We start from the raw sequence: 12,243 nt of genomic DNA, 5'->3' as shown, positions 1-12,243 counted from the left end.
TGACTTCCCCACTGCATTTCCCAGCAGGCAGGTGACTGGTGCCACCAATCGGTGACCGTTGAGATGATACAGCCTTCTCTACGTTCTCACAATGTCGATTGGCACTCGTTTACATACCTCCCAACAAAGACTGACGAATACAGATGAGCGCATTCTGTCCCTATTCCGCATTGTGTGCTGCCGATAGCAATTATTTCTCCTACGCCTCATCGGGGGTCACAGGACCATGGGTATTATGCTGCTTGCCACTAGGAGGACACTAAGTAAACACAAAGAATTCACTCCTCCTCTGCAGTATACACCCCTTTACTGGCCAGTAACAACCCAGTTCTTGCTTAGTGTCTGTAGGAGGCACTTGGGTCTGTTCTCAGACCCCAACGGTTTTTATTTTATTTTTATTTTTTCTGTACATTTTTATTTTTTAATTAACGGAGTGAAGGGGGTGACGGATTCCTTTTCAGGGTCTGCTCTCCCCCGAACCATCAACAGGCGAGCACAGCGAGTATACCTCCCCATACCTCTCCTGCGACGACTGGGGCACACCTAATCTACGCTAGGGCGGCGGTTCCTATACGGTCCCGATCTCCCCCCTGTAGGATGGCGAGTTCATAGAGTATACCTCTTATGTGCATCTCCCGGGCTCCTCCACAATTAAGCCCTCACCTGTTGGCGTCATGTAGTCCCCACTGTAGCTGTAAGCCCCCTGCGGCAGGCACACATCAGGACGCTCTCCATCCCCTGGCATAGGGAGGATCGATTGGCTGGAGGCGGCTCCTCCTCGGTGAGTACTACTCTTCCTCACGCTGCCGGCGTGGGAAGGTGCAGTCCGAGTCCCTGGGGAGTGGTATCGCTGGCTAGATGCCAGCGGCGATCGTTAGGCGCGGCATCGCAGCCACCCGCCGGCTCCCCTAATTTAGTCCCCGGCTTCTTCAGCCGGACTGGGCCACAATTCAAAAATCCCGCCCACTACTCAGGCTCTTCTCGCTCTGAACGAGAAGAGCCCTGCAAATCTCGGGTGCCATCTTGGGACTCCACTGCTGCAGGGAAATACAGCCGAAAACGCTACTTCCCTCTCTTCCTCCCTGGGACACCATCACAGGACCATGGGTAAGCTGCTCCACTCCATAGGGAAAAGCTTAACCCCTTCTCTGCACCCATAGCCCTGCTATTAGCAGTTTACTGGAGAATAGACATACACTATATCTCAATCTAAGGAGGCTAAAAGGGGCAATAAAAAGCACACTGTTTTTTACTTCATGTGCCACTTGCAATTCTGCGTTGCCACGTGCCCACAATACCCCTTTGTGCCATCCTTGGTCAAGGCATTGGACTCTTTCTGGGGGTCCTCCTTAAGCCAGAACTCACCTCCATCAGCTGCGACGGAATCTGGCGACGGTGCGGGGCCGTCCGACCACAGGGGGCGTACCATACTACAGGAATATCGGGGTGCCAGAAAAAGTACCCTTCCCTCCTCTCCCGTCCATGCTCGAGCTTCAGCATCTGTTGTGAGCTCTTCTTCTTGCTCCCCCTCCCCCAACAGTCGCAGCGTACATGACTCAGAATACGATTCGGAGGAATATTTAACCCAAGATTCCTCTATCGGTCAGGAGACTCTTGACTCCCTTATTGAGGCAGTCAACAAAACACTAATGGTGGACGAGGAATCGGTATCCACTCAGGAACACGTTGTGTCTTTTAAAAAGACTAAACGCGTTCATAAGATATTTGCTAATCACCCTGAGTTTCAGGACATTGTCCAAAAACACAGGGAACACCCGGAGAAGCGATTTACGGCTCAAAAAGCCACGGAAGTTAAATATCCTTTCTCCAAGGATCTGGTGAAGGAGTTGCTTCTCTCTCCTTTGGTGGATCCTGCCGTGTCGCGACTCGCATCCAAAACAGTCTTATCTCTGTCCGACGGTTCATCAGTCAAAAATCCTTCTGACCGTCAAATTGACTACCTGGCTCGCTCAGTCTTTGAGGCCTCAGGAGCAGCTCTCCTTCCATCTTTTGCCGCTACCTGGGTGGCTAAGGCAGTGGTGGCCTGGGCAGAGGTGTTAACCTCTACCGTCCACAACAGTAGTCTTCCCCCAGAGGCGGCCAGACTAGCTAACCAGATAGCCCAGGCCGGAGATTTCATAGTTAACGCTTCCATAGATGCGGCTAATTGCGCAGCGCAAGCGGCTGCAAACGCAATCTCCATCAGGAGGGCCTTATGGCTCCGCGATTGGCAGCAGATTCTGCTTCTAAAAAGTCGCTGACTTCTTTACCTTTACCAAGCTGGCCGTTTATTTGAGGAGAAACGAGACCAAATCATTTCTGACGCTACCGGAGGGAAGAGTCAATTTTTTCCCTAACCAATACCTGCCCGGCCTTTTCGAAATAAGCAGCAGTTTTGATTCCGGTCCTTTCGTAACAACTCCAGTTGGTCCTGCTCTTCCCCTGGTTCGGGACGACGGGAAAACAGAAATCCCCACGTCTCATACAGACCAAACCGTTCCTGGAAACCCAGACCGAGACCTTCTGGCCCTAAGGCATCCGCATCCCTTAAACCTCCTATACAATGACTCGTCGATGTGTCCGGCGAACACCGGTAAAGTAGGCAGACGCCTTCTTTCGTTCCGTCAAAATTGGCTCTTGGTCGTTCACGACGAGTGGGTCAGAGAGCTCTCGTCTTCTGGATACAAAATCAAGTTTTTTCTTTCTGTCTTCTCCCCCCAAATCAAGGGCGTCACATCTTCTTCAGGCCATACAAGCGCTTCAAAGTGACGGTGTCATCGTTCCGGTCCCTCGAGACCAAAGGTTCAAAGGGTTTTACTCCAACCTATTCGTGGTCCCAAAGAAGGACGGGACTCTATGGCCTATACTGGACCTCAAACTGCTAAACAAGTTTGTTACGGGTCCGACACTTCAGGATGGACTCGCTCCATTCCGTTGTCGCGTCCCTGGAAAAATTCCTTGCATCCATAGACATCAAGGATGCTTATCTACTATTCCAATTTTTCCCTCTCATCAGCAGTTCCTGCGCTTCGCAGTCCAAGAACACTTCTAGTTTGTGGCCTTGCCCTTCGGACTCTCCACCGCCCCCAGAGTCTTCACGAATGTCATGGCAGCTGTCATGGCCATTCTTCACACTCGGGTAGTTCTTCCGTATCTGGACGACCTATTAATCAAGGGTCCGTCCCATTCTGCTTGCGAGGAGTCTGTAAGTATCACCGTGGATTCTCTTTCTCGCCTGGATTGGACAATCAACTTTGAGAAATCCTCTCCAGTGCCGGCTCAGCAAATCTGCTTCCTGGGCATGATTTTGGACTCTTTCCGCGGGTTAGTCATTCTCCCTCCAGAGAAGGTCTTGTCCTTACAACAGGGAGCGCGCAATCTCTCCCGCCCAATCCCTCACTCCATTCGCTTCGCGATGCGCATCCTCGGGAAAATGGTTGCGGCGGTGGAAGCCGTTCCATTTGCGCAGTTCCATCTCCGTCCCCTGCAACAGGCGCTGCTGTTAGCCTGAGACAGGAGTCCGTTTTCCCTCGACCGTCGTTTTCGCCCGTCCCCACAGGTCAGGCAGACCCTCAAGTGGTGGACGCTACAGTCCTCCCTGAACCAAGGGAAGTCCTTTCTCCCAGTGCGCTGGTTAGTGGTGACCACTGATGCCAGCCTTTTGGGCTGGGGCGCAGTTTTAAATCACCATACGGCACAGGGTCGTTGGTCCACAAGAGAGTCGCATCTTCCAATCAATATCTTGGAGATTCGAGCGATCACACTTGCCTTACGCAACTTTCACCACCTTCTCGCAGGCCATCCCATCAGAATCCAATCCGACAACGCCACAGCCATGGCGTATATCAACCGGCAAGGGGGAACCCGCAGCAGGGCAGCCATGCTCGAAGTCCCCCACATCCTGCGCTGGGCCGAGACCAATCACTCGTTCATCTCGGCGATCCACATACCGGGTGTGGAGAATTGGGAAGCGGACTTCCTCAGTCGCCAAGGTCTTGCCTCGGGCAAGTGGTCCCTCCATCCGGAAGTCTTCCAGCAGATTTGTCTTTGCTGGGGGACGCCGGATGTGGATCTCATGGCCTCAAGGCTCAACAACCAGGTTCCCCAGTTCATTGCTCGATCCCGCGATCCTTGCGCTATCGGGGCAGATGCTCTGGTCCTGTCGTGGCATCGGTTCCAGCTGCCATACATATTTCCGCCTCTTCCTCTGCTCCCGAGAGTCATCAAGAAGATCAGGGCAGAGGGGAGACCGGTTATCCTCGTCGCACCCGACTGGCCGCGCCGATCATGGTACGCGGAACTCGTCCAAATGGTCGCCGACGTCCCCTGGCGACTTCCAGATCGCATGGATCTTCTCTCACAGGGCCCAATTTGCCACCAGAACTCCCGGGCCCTGTCTTTGACGGTGTGGCCGTTGAATCCTGGATTTTAGCCCAAGCCGGATTCTCTCCAGGGGTTTCTTCTACCATGAGTCGCGCTAGGAAACCTGTATCCATACGCATTTATCATCGCACCTGGCGCATCTTCTTTTTATGGTGCAATGCCCATGGACGTTCTCCTCTGGTTTTTTCCATTCCGTCCATTCTGGAGTTTCTCCAATCAGGTTTAGAGTCAGGCCTTGCCCTAGGCTCGCTCAAGGGACAAGTGTCCGCATTGTCTGTTCTATTCCAACGAAAGATCGCTTCCAGACTGCCGGTTAAGACATTCATCCAAGGAGTCTCCTGGGTTTTCCCTCCCTATAGAATGCCTTTGGCTTCATGGGATCTTAACTTGGTTCTCGGAGTTCTTCAGGAGGCTCTTTTCGAACCATTGCAGGACATCTCTCAACCTCCTTTCATAGAAGGTGGTTTTTCTCGTGGCGATTACGTCAATCAGGAGAGTTGGCGGCCCTCTCTTGCTGACCCCCTCTTCTGATTTTTCACCCAGACAAGGTAGTTTTGAGAACCTCTCCCTCTTTCCTACCTAAAGTTGTCTCCTCCTTTCATCTAAATGAGGACATTGTTTTGCCGTCATTCTGTCCGGCACCAACCCATCGTATCGAGAAAGCTCTCCATACTCTGGATGTTGTTAGAGCTCTTCGGCGGTACATATCTCGCACGGCTCCCTTCCGTAAGTCGGATGTCCTGTTCGTGCTTCCGGAGGGACACAGGAAAGATCTACCCGCCTCAAAGGCCACTCTAGCCAAGTGGATTTGCTCCACTATTCAGGAATCCTACCGCGTCAGGAACACCCGTGTCCCAGCAGGGATTAAGGCGCATTCGATTTGGTCGGTCGGTGCTTCTTGGGCCATTCGGCACCAGGCTTCAACACAACAGCTTTGTGAAGCTGCGACTTGGTCCAGTCTGCATACCTTCTTGAAGCACTATCCCGTTCATACCCAGGCTTCGTCAGACGCTGCCCTTGGCAGGCGCATGCTGCAGACAGCAGTACCTCAGTAAGCCAGTGATACATGGGGTTTAGCAGTGCAATTGCTCCCCACCCAGGGACTGCTTTAGGATGTCCCATGGTCCTGTGTCCCCCAATGAGGCGTAGGAGAAAAGGAGATTTTTGTGTACTCACCGTAAAATCTTTTTCTCCAAGCCAATCATTGGGGGACACAGCACCCACCCTGTTAGCCTATTGGCTGGTTTGTTGTTGTGGTTTGTTCCTCAGTTTTTGACATGGTTTACTTGTCTTGGTTTTTCTTATACTCCTACTGCTTTACTACCGAACTGGGTCATTACTGGCCAGTCAAGGGGTGTATATTGCAGAGGAGGAGTTAATTCTTTGTGTTTACTTAGTGTCCTCCTAGTGGCAAGCAGCATAACATCCATGGTCCTGTGTCCCCCAATGATTGGCTCGGAGAAAAAGATTTTACGGTGAGTACACAAAAATCTCCTTATTTCAGCCCACAAACTATTCCGCCACCCGGCAAACCAGCGTTTTGCTCCTTCATCCGGTGATCGCTGGGATATTTGCAGCAGCCCATGATAAGGGGGTGAGCGTTCTTACGACAGCCCATTCCGATGATTGTCATCCCCTTTGAAATGCGTCTTTGCTGTAATTTCCACTAATAACTATGACTTGTGTCCATTTTTCCCGGTAGATGAAGCCGCCATATGCCACTTCTGCCGCCGAAGTGGCCAAAGAGCTTAAGACACAATCCGAAGACTCCAAATCATCCGCCGTGTCTTCAGATGGATCTCTGGCCGAGAACGGAGTGGTGAACGAGGAAAAACAAGCTTCCCAGATCAATGGGGGCTCAGGAGACGTCCGACCTTCCAATCACTCTGAAAGTGCCTTAAGCAGTGACTCTAAACAGTGCAATACAAATCCTCACTTAAATGCACTAGCTCCAGACAGCGCGCGCCATGACGAGGAGACTCTGGCGGCGGCTGTCTTAAAAAAAGAAGAGTAAACTTATTTTTCTAGAGGGTGAAGAATGTTAGACAGTTCTGGGTGAGGAATATCTGGAAAGATTGAGAGCCTACAGTTAAGTACATTTTTTCCTTTCCGTAAGTGAAAAATGAGGATTTTGGATAAATTCGGATCCCTCTTCTGATGTCAGGCTAAATAAATAAATAAAAAAATAAATAAATAAAAAAAGAAAGAAAATAATAAAAAAGGAAAAGATTTTATTTTACTTTTTAACCAGTTGTAGTCAAAATGCCGCGAGGATAAATCACAGGTTGAGAATAAGAGCATTTGACTCCCATCTTTAAAGAAACATACGCAGAGTTAAAAACTGGTTCTAACAACAAGAAAGACAAAAATAAAACCGCTTGTTCTGTTTCTTGCGATACTAGAACACAAATTTTTGGCAGTTTTTTTTTTTTCAGTATATATTTATATAAATAGCTTAAATATAATTTGTAGTATCTGGCACCATATGTATGCCATTATATTTGATTTTACATTACTGTGTCACGAGATTAAAAGAAAAAAAAAAAAATCAGAAACTTTGGTTTCCAGATTATCATAATATGGCACAAGCATTTTTTTTTTTTCATTTCTATTTCATCGCTGTTGACGTGGTTTTTTTTTTTTTCCTTTTTTTTTTTCCTACTAAGATGTGCAACTTATTGGAACACAAAAAATATAGCGTAACCTTTGCAGATTTTTGCTGATATTTTAAATGCTCATTACTCATATTATTCAAGCAAGTTAGAAATCATAGGAAGAAAAAAAAAGATCCTTTTTTTTTCCACCCCGAAATTGAGAAAAACGGGCGTTCTCAAAAAGTTTCTGTAACACTGTTCTACCATGCATCCGTGATCGATGACGTCGTGTGGTTTCTTGAATCAGACGTAGACCATTAGTGCTACTATTGACCTGCATGGTTCATCATTTTTAAGGTGTGTAGTTAATATTATGCATGTTCTCGTCCTATTTCTACCATTCTTACAAGTTCTGTGCCCATCTGCAAAACAAGAAAAAAAACAACAAAAAATAAAAAACTAATAATCAGTAATAGTTCTTTGAAAGATGTTACTTATGTTTAGTCATTGACTGATCTCTCTCTAACCTTTTTAAAAAAAACAAAAAAACTTTTGTGATTATTGACCTCTGTTGCATTTATCCTAAAAAACAAAATAATATGAATTATCTAGCCGTTTAAATATCAACGTTTCCCTGGTGTATCCATTGCTGTATTGCATTATTGTTCTTTGTTGCTGTTTTCACATTAGAAAATGAATTCTGTGATAAAAAAAAAAATCATGAAGTGCTTTGATCTTTAATCCTTTCCAAACTCTTTCTCCCACCCCAACTACTTTCGCAGGACAGCTTTGCTACTTCCTGGCATCTTCTTTTTCAGGAATGTAGTCTTTTTATTTTTTCCTTCCGCAAAGTACACCTGTATCATTTTTGATGTTTCTGTTAGTGTTTCCCAAAAAAAAAAACCTTTTAAATGTACTTTTTTGACGGAAGAAAAAAAATATCCCAAATCACTTCTCTCTTCGTTTTCATATAATTCTCCTGATGCTCTTCATCACTCATTAGTGATCAGAAATGAGGTGTAACTCCCCCATTCCTTGCCCGCAAGAGCTGAGTAGGTATTTTTTAATGTAAGTTGAAAGGAGTTTTGCCCCAACTCATGGATTGTGCAAGAATGAACTACTGTTGGCTTTGACTGGAAGTCGGTGGATTGTGGTGTGTTATGTTTGAAGGCTATTGAATGCAACTTACAATGCTTAATAAAAATCTTTATTCTTTTAGTATACATCTGGATGTCGTGTCTTTTTTTTTTTTTTTATTGCTTTTTGGTGTATTTGTCATTTTTTTTTTTTATGGTTTCATTTAAAATGTTCCGGTCGTTTCATAGAAAACCATGCAATGTTCCTCATTCCTCAAAGTTTTGGTGCACATACTATTTCCAGAAACTATCCTGAGTTTCATGCTCTGTAACTTTCCATCCACTTTTTTTTTTTTTTTAGTGGGTGGTTCCTCTTCATCATAAGTGTAGGAACCTTCTTTTCACGCTCCTGTCATCATCCAATACTTAATCTGCTCCAAGCTAAAAGCTTGCCTCTCTCTCAAGCCTCCCCCACACAGTTTAGGAAACCTTCGTCCTTTTGACCGACAGCCATCTCCTGACACTTTCTCAGATGGTTTTGCTTCTGTGTTCTTTTTGAGAGAGCCACTGCCAGATTCCTCTGGCAGTGGCTTATTTTAACACCGAACTAAAAGAATGGCTGTTGAAATTCAACAGGCCAGGTCCTTCTCTTCCTGACATTGTCTGTCAGGAAAAGTCTGGGGCCCCCCCCCCCCCCAAACACATTAGACGGTCAGCCGATCCTAGCGGGTTTGAGTTCTCTCTACTGGCAGATGCAGCAAGTTTGGAATGTTCCAGGTCAGCACGGTGGCTCAGTGGTTAGCAGCGCTGGGGTCCTGGGTTCAAATCTCACCAAGGACGACATCTCCAAGTAGCTTGTATGTTCTCCGGTGGTTTCCTCCCACACTCCAAAGACATATTGATAGGGAATTTAGATTGAGCCCCAATGGGGACAGCGATAATAATGTATGTAAAGTGCTGTGGAATTAACGGCACTATGAGTGAGTAAAATAAATAAAATGTTCTCATTTTAAGGCAACCGGTCACCCAAGTTTTCCCTATATAAAGTATATCCACCACGTTTGTCTTTACAAGCAATCCTGAAACTTTTTCACAAGAGCCCATCTCCCCTGCATAACTAAGAAAATGTATTTTATAATTATCCCACTCCCCATGCTAATTGGCATCAATGGGCGTATTTCGACTTTACTCCGCTCGTCTTCTGTTCCCACAATGCAATGGCCGTCTCTCCTGCCTTGATTGACGTAGCCAACGTCCTCCACACAGTCCATGTAGAAACAAAGGATTTTTCCGGCACAGGAGTCCTTTTCTTAAAAAAATAATTTTCTTAATTCCGACAACTTCATCAGTAAAAAAAAGTACATACGGTGGGAGCCCCAATGCCTAACTCCACACAGTCCGTTGCACCGCTCAGCTCCCGTTACCCACTGTGCAGGCGCGAGAGTTGAACAGACTTTGTGAATGGTGTCAGAGACATCAATTGCGGGAGCAGAGGAGGCACTGAGCCCCGTACAGACACACATATCGGGACTGACATTAAAGGCATTTTCTTAGGCGAGACATCTGGGTTATAGGAGTGCCTTTGAAGAGGGCTAAAAAGCATTGAGAGGTTCCCTTTAAAGGGATTCCTCCGTTCTGAAATGTTTCTTGTAAAACACCCAGAATTCTGGAAAATAATACTCATCTTACCAAATTTGTATAATTCTGGGAACTTTCCAAAAAGAGAAAAAAAGGCTGGGCAACCTCTACCATTTATTTGGATATAGAGCTCTTTAGCTGAACAAAATGGATTAGAAATATGTAAAAAAAATAAAATAAAATAAAAAATGGTTATTTACGGCGGTGGCTCCTCTTTACACCCATCTCAAAAATATGACAGTAAGTTGGCGATCAGTAGCTAAAACATGAAAGTCCAGCTACTATAAGAATGAGTGACTCCTTGCATTCTGATGACCTAAATAAAACTTGGTATCAGTGATATTACACATAAGAAAAATCTTATCATGAGGATGAACGTTTAGAGGGGAGAATATCTTTTTATCCTTGTTCTTCAACGGACTTAATAATCAAGTCTAATATATATCCTGTCTAAATATACTGGACAGTCTCAAGTGTCCCAAAATTATTTGGTGCACATTTTGCGAACATTTTCGTTCACCTTCCCACCTATTTCTTTTGCATCCATCTCTGCCCTATTTCCGATGGAAAACAAGAAGGTGCACTGAACTATGCGAATTCTAATACCGTACAGTAACCGTTTACCGGTAGATGCCAGTAGTACATAGGTGATATATCTGTTGTGACAAAGTCACTGGCAAAGTACTGTAGGGAAGATACGTTTCACTGAGGCAATTAGCTTCAGTGATGTGAAACCTAGAAGTTTGCTCCAGCACACGGTGTTAAGAGGAGTTAAACTGCCATTTTAAGGGCTGGGTTTTTGTGGACAGCCATAGAGCGGGTGGGAGGCTGTCCACCTTATCTCCACCCCAGTGTGTGGTTTGGAGGTTAAAATATTCGGCCTCATGAGACATTAGGTGTTCAGTGGGTCTGGAGCCGGCATCGCCAGAGAAGTGGTTTTGTGTTAAATTGTCCTGAACCTGGTTATGTCCTGAGGATGGTGGATCCCCCATTTTCAGAGACCGTATATATATATTTTTCCTGTTTTGCCCTAAGGGCAGTGTTTATTTTTTCTTCACATTGGTTTATCCCACATGTAAAAAAAAACGGCAGAAGATTTAAGGTGACAGTGTACAGTGTCTACCTTCGTGAGCAGCCAAGTGAACCGATCTACCACAATGTGTAAATCTGGGAACTCATAAAAGCACCATTCAGCTGTTTTTTTCCCATTTCACCACTGGAATGGTGCAACTAATCTAAGTTCTCTGACCCAATTATTATACTTACCAGCCATGGTCTTCAGCTCTTCCCCCACACCGCCATTTTTTGATCACAGCTTCTGACTGACCGGAAGTCAGAGGTAATGGTCACAAGCTCTCAATGTAAGTCTGAGGGTCTCATAGACTTACATTGAAAAGTGACTTTCTGGTCCGCCCAGAAAAAACTGAAGTGATCTGGTAAGTCACAACCTGCAAAAGACCGACCGGAGTGGCACTGATAAACGATGAAGACCGCACCTCACCCGCACGGGTCCATTCACAACCACAATCTTTATGTTCCTGAGATTGAATTTCAGCGGAAACTTCAACTGGATGTGCGTTCTTTGACACACATTCAGCTGAATTGTATTTTGGCGCAGAGACCCGCCTGGTTAAAACCTGTGGACATCTTTAATAAGGAAAAAAATATGTATATATTATAGCGGTAACTAGAGATGAGTGGAGGTTTGGGCTAGCCAGGTTCAATGAACATACAGTAAAAAGTTTGGTTCAAACTTGACCCCGAACCCAATAGAAGTCAATGAGGACTTGAACTTCAGTGCTTTAAAATGGTCATAGTGTGGGCTGCAAATGGAAGCTAAAGAGGGGTAAGAGCAGGACAATTGCCCTGCAAAAAAATATGAGCAGAGAAATTACTTAAAAGGGTTCTGTCATCGGAACAATAGGAAGTAAATGAATAACATAAATTTTAACAGCCCTCACAGAGACTGAGGGCAGCTACTCCCAATAAGGTTAAAAATTTCACCCACAGACCATGGGGCAGAGTACCCTCTAAGAAGTAGCTTACAGATTTCACCCACAGACCATGGGGCAGAGTACCCCCCAATAAGGAGCTTACAAATTCCACCCACAGACCATTGGGCAGAGTACCCCCTAAGAAGCAGCTTACAAATTCACCCACAGACCATGGGGCAGAGTACCCCTTAAGAAGCAGCTTACAGATTTCACCCACAGACCATGGGACAGACTCCCCCACAGCTCCAAAAAAGACTGCTCCGGTAGCGCATGTTCCAAATGTCACCGATGAAAAGCTTGTATGATCTGGGGGTCCGCAGCAAAGCTGGCTACCGGCAGTCCAGTTAAAAAATGCACCCACAGAGCATCTTTTCAAATTTTCGCCACAGAAGCTGATAAATTTCACACACAGACACTGACCCAGAGTACAGTGGATACGGAAAGTATTCAGACCCCTTTACATTTTTCACTCTTTGTTTCATTGCAGCCATTTGGTAAATTCAAAAAAGTTCATTTTTTTTCTCATTAATGGACACTCTGCACCCCATCTTGAAAAAA

General features: G+C 46.0%; 1 protein-coding gene across 1 annotated transcript in view; it reads left to right on the top strand.

Moving 5' to 3' along the window:
- Nucleotides 1-8,200, top strand: part of FAM120A (family with sequence similarity 120 member A) — a 65,966-nt gene extending 57,766 nt beyond the window's left edge. Inside the window, exon 17 of the mRNA XM_077278030.1 lies at nt 6,086-8,200. Within this exon, the coding sequence (XP_077134145.1) occupies nt 6,086-6,397 (312 nt within the window). The 3' untranslated portion in view covers nt 6,398-8,200. The remainder of the gene's footprint in view (nt 1-6,085) is intronic.
- Nucleotides 8,201-12,243: the final 4,043 nt, after the last annotated feature.

This window comes from Ranitomeya variabilis, chromosome 8 (assembly GCF_051348905.1).
Source record: "Ranitomeya variabilis isolate aRanVar5 chromosome 8, aRanVar5.hap1, whole genome shotgun sequence".
Classification (NCBI taxonomy): Eukaryota; Metazoa; Chordata; class Amphibia; order Anura; family Dendrobatidae; genus Ranitomeya; species Ranitomeya variabilis.
This window is presented reverse-complemented; position numbering and strand designations above follow the sequence as displayed.